The sequence below is a fragment of the Nymphalis io genome, chromosome Z (assembly GCF_905147045.1).
Source record: "Nymphalis io chromosome Z, ilAglIoxx1.1, whole genome shotgun sequence".
NCBI lineage: Eukaryota > Metazoa > Arthropoda > Insecta > Lepidoptera > Nymphalidae > Nymphalis > Nymphalis io.
The window spans coordinates 14430155-14444952 of NC_065918.1; the positions used below are offsets into that span (position 1 = coordinate 14430155).

Sequence of the window (14798 nt, forward strand, 5' to 3'; positions counted from 1 at the left end):
TTGAATTTAGAAGTTATTTTTGATGTAAAATAGCGTAATTAATTAATTTAATTAATAAATAATATGTATTATCATTGTATAAGTACTTATTGTATATAAATATTTAGGATTTCTACTTTAAATATTCGAGATGTTTGTTTTATATATTTTTAAATTAGATGGGTTTTCACCGTGTTCGTACTTTTTTTTACATGCATTTCACGGTAAATGCAGCTTTGACAAAATATGAATGTAATCTGTAGTAGTTTTCTAACAGTGAATTGAGGATTCAATTAATATTTTTATATTTAAGCCGTCTAACAATTCTGAGTTTTCTGTTTGAAATGTTATGGATATTACATGTCGCATACGTCGTTTTACTGCCTGGGTCTGTTGGTTTTGATGTCCTGGGAAACGAAATCAAAGGTACCAGGTAATCTAGTGAATTGACAGTGCCCCTGATTGATTCGGAAAGTGTTCAAAGCTAGTGTTTCTATATCTCCCTTCTGTCGTGTTGAATTGTCATCCCATTGGATTATATGTGTGTCGGATTAGAATAGTCTTTGCACACAAACTTGCACCTTACTATATATATCAAGTGCTACTCCTTACTCTTCGAGTTTGTCTGAAATTTGGTCTGTCGATTTAAATCAATAAAATTGTTCTTAATTTTAATCCTATATGTAAGTTCTATTGCTCTATAAAAATTAAATTACTCATATTGGTTTTCCGGTTTCAAAAGAGGAATATTATCCCAGCGTTGCTAGCCTCCACGGCTTACAATTAAATCTGCTTGAGTATTGGAAATTTAAACTAAATTCAAAATTGTCTATTGTGAAGTAGCACTATAAAGCACTGCAAGCGAGTCGAAATATATAGTATTTGATATTTCAACGCTTAATACTCATGTTCTCATACCGTCTAGATAGATCGCCGAAATTAACACATGTCTTGTGATAGTAATACGCTTACACATCAAGCATGAATTGCATTTCGTGAAACCATTTAATCATTTGATACAGCCCCTTCTGAATTTGATTGCGTAATAAGATCGTATTTATACGAACATTATGAAATATATATTTTGTTGTCTGTTTTAGAAAGATAGAGATGGTACTGTGTATCTATTGATTCGCGCTGGCGTTTGTCACACATAAACGTCTTACGACTTCTATTCTATTTTATTATAAAATCAGTAAACGAACGGATAAATAGTAAAAATATTAACCAAGATTTTATGTATGTTGTGCTTGTACTGGAAAACAAAAATTCTAACATTGCTGTTTCGCGGGAGAATATATGCTGACTGTTATCTGTCCAGATGTGTGGGTGTGCACAAAATCCTACCACAAAGCAAAATTTTATTACCTATCTTTTATTAAAATATGTTTTAGGTTTTTAATGTAAACGTATTAAAAAAAATTAAGTGTCTCACCTTCTCCGGGAACCATGGCGTCACAAACGGTACTTGAAACGTGTTCGTATAAGAGTGCAGGGTATCGAACGAGTCCGGGGTAACAGCTCCAAGCATAGACACCACGCCGCGAGCGAATTGGTTACAAACTGAAACAAAAAATTTATATGTTGAGTGATTTTAATTCGACACTATTTTCTATATACAGTAACAGCAACAGCCTGTTAATGTCCCACTGCTGGGCTAAGGCCTCCTTTCCCTTTTCAGGAGAAGGTTTAGAGCTTATTCCACCACGCTGCTATATATATTGCTATATATATTAAATAATTATTATTAAAGCCTTAAATATATACAAATAAATATTAAAAATAGCTACTGTAACTGTACAAATCGTCTCCGAGTGGAATGGTGGCAAGAATACTAGCAGCATTTCCCCTTTGGATCAAATAAAATTTCAAACCTCCAGGTGAAAAGTTAACCACCAGATGCAGTCCAGTCACCAACAGAGGCAATAAGACGAGGTATATAACAATATTAAATTAAATAATATTTGACATCGATGGAATTAAGTTTATGTTATATTTCGCATAATGTTCGACGAATACACACTCACCGTTTTGATCATCAATATATTATATAGACGAATCCGAACGAATATGCCTTATGTATTGTATTTTTTTTTAAAGTTTTAAAAATGTATAGTGTTCGTACTATTAATATTATAAGTGCAAAAAGTGTGAGTGAGGATATATATATATATATATATATATATATATATATATATATATATATAGTAGAGGTAGTCAGACGTGCATATGAGCCACCTGATGGTAAGTGGTCACCAACGCCCATTGTCATAGGCATTGTTATATAACAATCTATGTTAACCATCGCTTACATCGTCAATGCGTCACCAACCTTGGGAACTAAGATGTTATGTTCCTTGTGCTTGTAATTACAATGGCTTACTCACCTTTCAAATTGGAACAGAACAATACCAAGTACAAAGTAATCTACCCAGACGAGCTTGCACAAAGCCCTACCACCAGTAATTGAAACTTTTATTATGAATCTGACCTTAAAACAGTTTTATACATAGATATTTTTACTGTAATCATGTGTTGGTCCGGTAATATAAGTGTAAATTATGAAGGCCTCCAGTTAAATTTTGTTTGTGAAGGGTCTGGGTCTTGTAAAGTGGTGACGTTTAAATAATCGTACCACCGATCTACTGACGAGGGCCTGTCAGGGGTAAGGCTGTATTTAAATAGTAAGGAAAACGCAACATTTTTATATTTTCTTAATAGATAAATTTTCCCATTGATAGATACTTTTATCAAAGTTCTACAAATGATGAGAGTCGAGATGCCCTAGTGGTTAGAACGCGTGAATCTTAACCGATGATCCTGGGTTCAAACTCGGGCAAGCACCATTGAATTTTCATGTGCTTAATTTGTGTTTATAATTCATCTCGTGCTTTACGGTGAAGGAAAACATCGTGAGGAAACCTGCATGTGTCTAATTTCACTGAAGTTCTGCCACATGTGAATTCTACCAACCCGCATTGGAGCATCGTGGTGGAATAAGCTACAAACCTTCTCCTCAAAAAGGGAGAGGAGGCCTTAGCCCAGCAGTGGGACATTCATAGGCTGTTACTGTACTATAAATGATGATATGAGAAAAGTAATCAATAAAATATCTTACTCGTATTTACACTCTCAATCATAATTCGACTCAAACAACAATTACAATAGATTGATGGCAACAAAACTAATAAGCTTAGCATATATATGTCTGCAGGCTCTACAGAGCTGTGTTACAATCATATCTGCTTATTATGTTTAATTTTTATAATAAATCCTATTCTATTTTTAAAAACTACCTCAAGTCATTAAAACTAGTGGCTAGTATTTACTCGCTCATAATTTTCTGTAGGTGAAATAATTTTTGAAGTCAGTTAAGTAGTTTTGAGTTTATTTATTACAAATAAACATTAAAAAAAAATCTAACTTCTTTATATTAATAGTATAGATAAGGATAGAACTTGTGAGCTCGAGTGCCACTCATATAATGCACGCCGATAATTTAAAGTGAAGTGGCGCTACTTCCTGAGTAAATAGACCTATACGATTTTACCCTCAGTGCATTAAAAATGCTTTAATATATAGAATTTTTTTTTATTTATACTATTTTTTATTTTCTATGTTGGTATATCATATTAATAACTTAGTATAAACTGTCATCTTTAATAATACAATTTGATGGTTTTTGTAATATATATTATGTGCAATATTTAGTAAAAAATATTTTATGTATATTGTAGTGTTTATAATAAATTGATTTTTTTTTATAAAAAATTCAAGATTAATAAGGATTGGGATATTAATTGGGATATTAATTTTAAATTAAATTATGCTTATTAAAATAAAAAATTCGAATAGGAAACAATATCATGAGCAACATAATGGTTAAGAACAACTTACATTTTAATCTAAAATATTTTTATGTACGTTTTTTTTTAATATTAATTTGGCAGCAGTGTGTTAGCAGCCTTAGAATAGTTTATAACTTAATCAACGTGCCCTTATTTTGTGAACCATAGAGGTCCCCGGATTGATTGTACTAATTAATCCCATTCATACACTGTTCTTATTTTTCTACTGAATTTACTCACTTTTTACACATACATTATATTAAAAATATATGAAGTAAAATATATAAGAGCTAAATAAGCTACGTGGTTAATAATACATCTTATATTCCACAGTGGAAATGCGTCCCATACATGTGCACCAAACTGCATGAGAGTAGCGTTGTGGAATAAGCTCCTTCTCAAAAAGAGAGGAGGCCTTGGCCCGGCACTTTAACTTTATTTTACTTGTAAAGTAAAATAAATATATTTTCTAAAGTAAATTATCATATCGGCATAATGAAAACCCATTATGTTTTATTGCCTATATTAATCCAGGACCTCACGATCTGCACCATACTATCAGTAGAACATCAAGAAATTGAAATGTTCCTTGGAAATAATTCTACTTAGTAAATTGGTTATAGCACACATATGCAATACACTTTCACACACACAAAATAGAAGTTTTTATATTGGTTACAAATAAATTTTCCACTCAATATCTCGAATATGATTATAGAACAGAAGGAATATAAGAGAAAATCTATTGTATAATGGGAATTAAATTCTGTTATTAAAACAAATAATAATTAAACACGTATTTTGTATACATTTTAATTTATGTATTAATTGTAGGAATGTCACACGACATTAGCAATAAAATATATCAATGTTAAGATATATTAGTCATTATGTGTATGGTTTTAGAGCTTATAATAGCATACATTGGAAAATCATCGTGGTGTACTGTACTATTACATTAGTATGCCAAGGTGCTCTTGTTAGAATATTACGAAAATTTTAGTAATATCGTAACTGAGATTCCAGCTACAAACATAGCCAAAAGCTATATAATACTTCGAGTTTAAACAAAAGATACGTAGTTAGAATTTTTCTTTTAATTTTCTCGAAGGCTTACGAATGGAAGGAAAAGTATTTTTAAGATACGTAATTTTACGATTCGCTATTCATAGGATATAGGTCAACTTACTATGGGCGTTTCTAGAATTTAGTTAATTATTATTGGTAAAAAAAGTTATTGTAGACATGGAATATTTTGAACTATATGCAAGTTTGTATCAAGTTTATTAATTAATACATGATTCATTGTTATTTTATAATTTCACTATAAGTGAGTTTTTAATTGTATGGATTTCTCCAATCGTCCTAATTGCTAAAATTTAACTAACATTTATTTATATTGTAAATTGAATGCTCCGTTTACTATTTTTCAAAGGTGCAAAATTTCGCTCGACTTTCTTAAAAATTAACATTAGAACTAGGTTAGGTTATATAGGTATAAATATGAAATGTATGTGTATGTTAGCTTCCGTTTATATTTGTATAAATATATACATGGCAAAATATACGCATGCTAGGTAGGCATGCTAGGTAAATAGTAACTTGGTTTTTTCTAAATAAATAAGTAACAGCCTGTAAATGTCAAAATGCTGAGTTGAAGCTTCCCTTCCCTTTTGAGGAGGAGCTTATTTCACCATCCTGCTCCATGCTTTTTGAGGGATATACCTATGTTGGAATTTCAGTGAAATCACATGTACGAGATATATTAGAAAACACAACTTATGATAATTTAGTGGTTTTCAGGGCTTTAATCCGCAATCATTAGTTAAGATTTGGGCATTCTAACCATTGGGCCAGCTCATCTATAGGTTTTTTCATTAATGTCAGACAGCTGAGAGAATGCGTTCGTGACAATTTCGTGGTCGAATGGACGAAGAAATTACGATAAAAATATTAATATCGTTCATTTGATCTTGAAAATAAAATCAAAGAATAAAACATTAAAAACATTGAAGCATATTTAAAGTAAATGTTAAAAAATTGAGCTAAATTTATTTTTAAATATGTAAGAAAAGAATATTTTAAGAAGTAAAACTGCGCTGTCAAATGTTTTGAGTTTATATATTTGTAGCGAATTACTAGTCACGACTAACTGACATATATTAGAAATATATTTTCTCAGTGGCCGAACTGTAGTAAGACATTTGTTCTTCTTCTTAATTTTATTTGTTGGTATGGCCTTGTGCAAGTCCATCTGGGTAAGAATCACCCACTCATCACATATTCTACTGCCAAACAGTTATACTTAGTATTGATGTGTGTTGGAAATGTGAGTGAGTCAGTGTTACTAAAAGGGATACAAGAAGTTACATATAATAAAATACCCTTATACTAGGAATCCCAGACATTATAAGATACAGCATAAAATATTTGTAACAATGGCTGCTATCATGATAAAAAATCCTAATACGTACTAAACTAATAGGGCACGACTCGGACTTGGTCGGTTTCTTCTGAAAGACGCGATTCGACTCACTTTTGTTTTACTAGAGCTTCATTTGTGTTTGAAAATTCCAACCGCACTAGAGAACGTGGCGTTAAAGGAAAATATCGTGAGAAAAGCTGCATGTGTTGAAAGTAATTCTGATACACACATATCTACCAAGTGTAATGGCAGATTACGTTGCATACCTAGTACTTAACAGAAAATCCTTTGTCCAGCAAAAGTGCAACACGATCTATTTTCTATAAATACTTTGCTTTTATTTTTGATTCAGCGCCAGACGTTAAATACTAACATAAATGTATATACGAAGGTATATGTTTATAGGACAAATAAATTAATTTAACTTTACCTATTTACAGCAAGATGGCAGGCCATGTCAGTAGGAACTTTAAAAAATGTAGCTGTCAAGTGACAACCGGCATGTGTTAAACATTGAAATTGATACTTAATGAAATAATTTATTACTAAAGAAAACAAATAAATATGGAGTGAAAAAAATTAATAGATAAAGTTTTGTCACTAAAATAAATATATTTTTATAATTCATAAGATTTTAATTTTTATATAACAACGCAAATGTCAAGGGAGTAGAAAGCGGTGGTAGAGAGGGGGCAAGAGGCACACGAGAGTGTCCATGCCGTTCGCCGACGGGGCTACAGTTGGGGTACCAACTTGGTATGGAGTACAAAGAGACGTCAATAGACGTTCCACATCGAAATATTAGGTAATCCTTACACGTTCACATCGCTGTATACAAGTGACATGCTATACCCTTTTTGTATGTATTTACATTAGCTAGATTATAAAGTAGCTACCGAGGTCGTGAGTTCGTAGCTGCTTTATGTATAACATTATAATATGAAGTTGCGAGATTTTCAATTAATTGCGTAGAAAGTTCTTTCTTTTTCAATTACCTGTAGTGTTTGAGCTTAGCTTTAAAGACGCAGTTATTTGGATTATTTGTTCGTTAGTATTTTCTAATTATTTGTTTTGTTATTTTTCTTTATGTTGGTTGCTTTCAATTATTAAAATAAAAATCGGATAAAGTGACCTGCTACACTAATTTTGTTAGAGTACGTACCATTGTTTCCTATTTTATGTGTTAATCTGTGTATCACTATATTATTTTTTGTAGGGTTGTTTAGAAGGTTTACTACTTACTTGAGGAACATAAATTTATGAATATTGGCGAGAAAATCTGCATGAGTCGAATTAACCTGTTTCACATACTCATTTTGCACCAGAAATTCTAAACTCACCGCAGAAAATGGTCGTGAAATGTCATAAAGTGATATGCGACATTGACCATAACAATAATAACTTTTTAAGATAACACCATAAGTCGGTTGTCAATATTTTACGGAAGCGCTGCAGTTGAAATACTGTCCGAAACCTCCTCCTCCTCCATGGCGAAGTTTTTTTTGAAGGATTGCCATTGATCAGCAGGGGAACGTTTGCAAGCAGTTTATTCAGCTACTTAGTTTTTATATGTTTTAAACTATATTGCAACATACATCTCAATCGGATCTATATCGTATTTGTTCACGATAAGATTTTTTTTATTTTTTTTCTAGTTTAAAGTTTCTGTGAATCTCTTATCCACGCGCTACGAATGTACAAACAATCACACTAGTTCGTTGCTCTGTTGTGTCAAAAACTCCAACAATAACATTTTCGCATTTTCAATTGATAGGAAAATAATAATTGTTATTCATTTTTAGTGGTTTGATATTGACGAGTTGGGGATGGATCGAAACTTGCATGTTCCAACTCGGGTAATATATATTCACTTTCGATTCGATTCCAGTTTCTGTGTGCTTAATTTTTATTTATAATTTATCTCGAGAAGATAATTTGCACGTTTTGAGTGAAATTCTGCCAAATGCCTAACCGTCAATCCTAAATGGAGCAGTATGGTGGAATAAGCTCCAAACCTTCTCCTAAGTTCGATATTGAACACAAGTCTATTCCAAAAATAATAACTAATGTTCTCAGTGAATTATAAGATCAATGGCGAGAAAATACACTTTAAATTCGGTAGGTCTCATTTCGTATTTTCTATAAACAATTCACTTGAGTATTGTAAGTTTTGCTGGGAATATTGAATAGGATCGTATCATCTTTCCTGCCACGCACGCATTAGTGCTCACGGAGCTCCCAAATATTGTTGAGGGTAGTCCTGTTGAAATATGGATGCGGTAATAAAAAAAAGCAAATATAACTGGTGTGGCCGCAGCGTTAGTAATCCAGTCACGTCTGACCATCGTCAGGGGCGACTACCTCTGATACGACTCCAAGCGGTTAGTATTTATAAATGTTATGTAACGTATTAGTTGACTCTCTTCAGCTAAGCTTTGACTTTCGATGCTCGACCCGATAGTAAAATGTTATAAGTCCACTTACGATGTTACGCTATTTTGATACATATATAACAAATATTATATTGTTTTAAAGTCAATTTCGCATATCACTTTATAGGATTATACGATTGAGTTCTACAGCTTGTTTTTCGTCAAATATTGAATCTTTAGGTAGATACTTTATCGGATACATTTACCAATAGAGGATTGAACTCAATCTAGAAATTCAACTCAACTTATAAACTTCCTACTGGAATGCTGTAAACTCAATACTTGGTGTGTTTATTTAAGTTGTCTGATAAATTGTAAATATACACTGTTAAGAATTAATTTCGATAGATCTATATAGTAGATATATTTTGATAGTTCTGTAATATTTTTATATGATAATACTAAAAATAAATATCGATGCTATTTTTGAAATTTCTGTTAGTCGATTGAATAGAGTAGAGTATACGGCAACAACAGGATTAAGATCAACGTTCAAATTGTGAACGCGATCCTTTTATAACGGGATATTATTGTTTTTTTTCATAGAATAGGAAGGCTAACGAGCATATGGGCCACCTGATGGTAATTGGTCACCAACGCCCATAGACATTGGCATTGTAAGAAATGTTAACCAATGCTTATATCGCCAATGCGCCACCAACCTTGAGAACTAAGATGTTATATCCCTTGGGCCTGCGATTACACTGGCTCGCTCACCCTTAAAACCGGAACACAACAATACCAAGTACCACTTTTTTGCGGTAGAATATCTGATGAGTGGGTGGTACCTACCCAGACGAGCTTGTACTAAGCCCTACCACCAGTAAAGGAATGTAAGGTTATTATGAAATTTCAGTTACTATATAATGTTTGGAATGATCGCCTCCTAAATATTTCTTTGTCATATTAAAAATTGTAAACAATTAAAATATAAGACAAAAAAGAACGTTTAGTTGTTTGGATCGATTTATTCCAAATTTATCCGAACCAATGGTTAGTTTGTATTTTGATAAGCAATTAGTAAGTTAAATGCTTCTTTATTTAAAAAAAAATCAACGATTTTTGAAGTACTTTGCATTTTATAAAATCATATATTCAGAATTCGTAAAGTACAAACACTCGTACACTACACAGAGCTACCAAAGAACACACTAATTGAAAGTAGGTCATAACAATGACATGTTAAAGGTTCTTTGAAAATCTAGTCTATATTATAAACTTCAGATATACTTGGCCTATATTAAATGGCGTGGCGTGAGTTTTTTTTATCATGCCCGCTGTATAATGAGCTGTTGTTTGATGCATCGCGTGAAAGATGCAAGCACAGTAGAACCAGCACCGACTTCAAACAGTTAAGTAAAACATATAAAACTTTTTAATGTTATATCTAATTGTGTTATTTTTCACTGTCAAGTGCATTTTTTTGTTGTTTTTGGAGTCGGTTTAACTTAAACGAGTGGGCTAAAAAATCTCTATACTCGTAATATAATCAAAAGTGCAGTGTTATTATACAAAATAAAGTTAGTATATATTCTTATAAATTTTGCTTATTTTTTTGACAATTGTATATATCGTATTTACTTTTAATTTAGAACAATGTAAATTATTTATAATGATATATTCATCTGAATAAGCTGTGCTAGTAGCATTGAAAGCCTACTGTTTTATTATTTTATAATTTATCATCATCATCATCAACGTCCTGATCTCGTCCACTACTGGACATAGGCTTCTCCAATAGCACGTCAATCAGCTTTACGTTTATTAAATATAATATAGCTTTAAATTTTGATCCATATTTAATCATATTTGTATAATCTATAAGACAATATATCAACATCCAACAAATAGCGACATATTCTTTACGTACGCCTCACTTCACGTTTCTTAAGTGTCTTTGAAACGTCGTATATATTTAAAGAGAATCATAAACAATGCAAAGTTTAAGTTTAAGCCTTAATTTTTTATTTAAGATATTTTTCAAAATTAAATATTAAAAATAAAAACGATTGTAAAATAATTGAAACTAATTTGAAACTAATTGGACTAATTGAATGAATTGGAAACAGGGTGAACGTTACTAAGTGAGCGTTAATATAAGCTACCGTACTTATAATCTAACATTATATTATATTTTTATTCCTTCATAAGCTTTTACATCTGTTTTGGCACCACAAGCCTCGAAATAGCAAATGTATGTTTTAAAATTTCGGAAGTCTGTTGACTTATGGCATAATGGAGTCTTTAACAATGGAAAATCAACTACAGATTATATTAAGTCCACTTGCGTAGCGGTTTTCCATAAGAACGACTCGATTATTACCCAGAAGCCATTTTCCTCGCATTACGCTATGAAAATAGAAAAATATTATTCTATCAAAAAAATTTCTGAAATTTACAAACGCAAACAGCCTTAAGTATTAGCCGTGTCAAGTGTCCCTTTCACACAACTTTAATTAGGTATTTCTTAAGGGCGTTAGATGTTGCCAAGAAATTAGCGTTTATTAGACAATTTGATATTTTAAAATTCTACAAATATGTGTTTGTTACTCTGTTCGATCAGGTTATGAAGTTAAACGAAATGACTCATAACGAGCCATATAGGTAAGACAAATGACTCAAAACAAATCGTATATTATATCGTGTACTGTATCGTATAATTTGCATTTATCTGTCATTGGTAAAAATAATAATGAGTGAATTCAGAGGTCCAGTATTAAGGTTATTGACTGCCTCGCTGGTCTAGTCATCTAGTGACTGGATATAAGGCCGCAGAGGTAGGTTTCGATCTAATTATGTTTAATTAATTAATGAATGTTTTAAAATAAAAAGTATTACACGTCCTGATACTAACAGACTGTTAATAACAGGACGTTGGAGTTAGTATCTGCATTATGAGTCGCTTATAGTTTAACTATTTATCCTTTTCTTTCTTGTGCTTTATTTTGTAATAACTGTGTATATTGTAAATGTACTTATATTTTTGTATATAAAGTATTTGTGTGAATTACTATTAAATTAATCAGTCACATAAAATCAAACACGTGTGATAATAGAATTCTCGGTTGAAGAGCTTTGGGTCAAAACCTTTTTGAATGACGAGGACCAAAAAAAAATGCCTGCAAGAGATCCCTACAGTAATAAGAACACCATTGCACGCTTTATTATCTTGCTTAACAGCCTAGTTATATGATGACGTATATAGTGTCATAAAGTCTATAAACAAATCTAAAAATATATTCTTACTACCAAAAAATGTATTTCATGGGGTTATTATACCAATTCATTATCTTAATTTCATTTTTCACTACTTACTACCTTTTAATTTCTAAAAAGTTTGTCAAAAAATGTGTAAGTGATTTGGTTTGGTTCAATCTGAAACCTCATTGGTCCATTATAACGTCATCGGTTATCATCAACCATAGACCATTTAGTTAAATTTATGCAAATTACTTAAATTTACAGTTACCTTAAAAAATGATGTTTATTTATATGTCAAAACTTGTTGCAAGATTTGTAAAAAAAAGTACGATTCAGAATTTTCGATGCTTATTTTTCTGGAACGTAATAGAATATTAAGCCGTTTTTAATGGATTTTACCACCATTATCAAGTTAAGTGCCATGAAGAATAAGGCATGTTTTGTATCAACGTAATGTAGAAATCGATATGTTACGCAAAATATAATAAGTGACTAGAAACTGTATACAAACCTTAAATATTATTGTAGTGAATACATAAGAAATAGATAATGCCGTAAATTTTTAGAACATTCAGTGGTGAAGGGCTTAGTTCAAGTAAATAGTATAAAATTATAAAATGTTAAATAATTGTAGATAACACATAATTCAATCAAGTTTCCGCTTATAATTATTAGTATTAGTATAGAAAAAAGCAGAGAACAGAAGACAGAATAACTAGACAAAACCGAAATACAACCGAACAGGTTCAACCAAAATTAAATACAACCAATTATAAAATTAATAAAAACCATTGAATTAAATAGATGGTTAATAATAAGGAAAAACATAAAATCATACAGTAACAGCCTGTGTCCCACTGCTGGGCGAAGGCCTCCTCTCCCTTTTTGAGGAGAAGGTTTAGAGCTTATTCCACCACGCTGCTCCAATGCGGGTTGGTGGAATACACATGTGGCAGAATTTTAGTGAAATTAGACATATGCTGGTTTCCTTACAATGTTTTCCTTCACCGTCAAGCACGAGATGAATTATAATTACAAATTAAGCACATGAAAATTCAGTGGTGCTTCCCCGGGTTTGAACCCACGATCATCTGTTAAAATTCACGCGTTCTTACCACTGGGCCATCTCGGTTAAATCATAATTATATAAAAATCATAATTATGATCTTTTTTTATCGCAGATTTATTGGTTAGCCCAATGATATTAAGAGCAATGATTGACTATCACAAACTCGTTTTATTCTTTTTTTTTTATAGAATAGGAAGGTGGACGACCATATGGGCCACCTGATAGTAAGTGGTCATCAAACGCCCTTAGACATTGGCACTGTAAGAAGTGTCAACCATCGCTTATAGCCAATGCGCCACCAACCTTGGGAACTAAGATTTTATGTCCCTTGTGCCTGTAATTACACTGGCTCACTCACCCTTCAAACCGGAACACAACAATATCAAGTATTGCTGTTTTGCGGTAGAATATCTGATGAGTGGGTGGTACCTACCCAGACGAGCTTGCACAAAGCCCTACTACCAGTACAAAGCCCTACCACCAGTACAAACCCCTACCACCAGTGAAAAGAAAGATTTTTTTTTAAATAGCAAATTAACATCACATAATTTTACGTATTTATTGGACCTCAGCTTTAAATCGTTAAAATAAAAATGTTAAGTACCTTGCTAAAAGCTTAATACACGTGGTGCTTAATTGCTTTTTTGTTAGATAAAAATCCTTTTCTTCTTGTAACAGAACATTATTATTCATTAAAGCCGCATCTTATTTCCAGCAGTGCTATTCAGTAAAGACCTCACTTCGTATCTCTACGTTCTCACGATGTGGAAAACCTAGTTACTTTAAATTATATTTTGATGCGTGCCTTTAAATTTTTTAATTATTTTAGACAATGTCACTTTTTACCTTCATTTTTTCACAATCATGTTTTCGGTGAGTTTCAAGTTTGATTTTTAGAACATAGAGGTCGAGTAATATTCTTGATATCAGTTTTGGGCCTCACTTGTGGGATGTAATTTAACTCAGAAGGTAATAATAAAATTGAAAAAACGTATAGATCAACGCAATAGCATAATTATTATAGCTTAAATTAATTACACAATTGATACAATTTAATATTATAGCATTATTTCACGAATCATATATATATATATAATTGTTCGTTGGGTCAATCAGATTTTTACTGAAAATGTCGAATAACAGTGCGTCGTAATTATTTTATATTACGTAATATTAATTTACTCACTTTATTCGGGTAGGAACTTACAAGCACTTTTGAATTGTCGTATTACAAGATTAAATTCAACTTAAAATTTGATAACGGTCAACTTTGCTCTTTTTATCAAATAAAACACAATATAATTATAAATATTATATATTTATTATACTATCTTACAAACTATCGGAACGCTTGAACGCTACGCGCCTCGACTTTGGTACACACTCGGTACACTACATTTAAGGGTTTCCTGTAATCCTTTAACTGTTTTTGAGAAAATGAACGTATCACTAAATAAATAAAAAAGTAAATAAATAATTTTTAATTTTTTGATTATTTATTTCTTCTCTTAAATACATATTATTATGTGCTTCTAGTACAAGCTAACATTTTTTCCTAATTCTCGAGCTTTTGTTTGGAAGCTATTTACATGTTCCCAATTTTAATTTAAATAAACAAGCATCTTTTTTATTAAATTTGTAGATGTAATGTTTCTCGAAGTATCTATACTAGTTCGGTTATTTTTCATATAAGTGTCTCATTTTACGCATCACAATAAATCGCGTAAATATTTGAATTGAAAATAATTTTACAATTGGTATTTTTTAATAAACCTACTAATCAAAAAACGCGACGTGTAATTAATTTTATTGAAGACTTCTTATTTCATTAACATCTATTTTTT

The 14798-nt window shown here is 31.5% G+C and overlaps 1 protein-coding gene across 1 annotated transcript in view; it reads right to left on the reverse strand.

Moving 5' to 3' along the window:
• Nucleotides 1-14798, reverse strand: part of LOC126780486 (glutamate receptor 1-like) — a gene marked incomplete at its 5' end in the record, with an annotated part of 112144 nt that overhangs the window by 54937 nt on the left and 42409 nt on the right. Inside the window, one exon of the mRNA XM_050505015.1 lies at nucleotides 1415-1542. Within this exon, the coding sequence (XP_050360972.1) occupies nucleotides 1415-1542 (128 nt within the window). The remainder of the gene's footprint in view (nucleotides 1-1414; nucleotides 1543-14798) is intronic.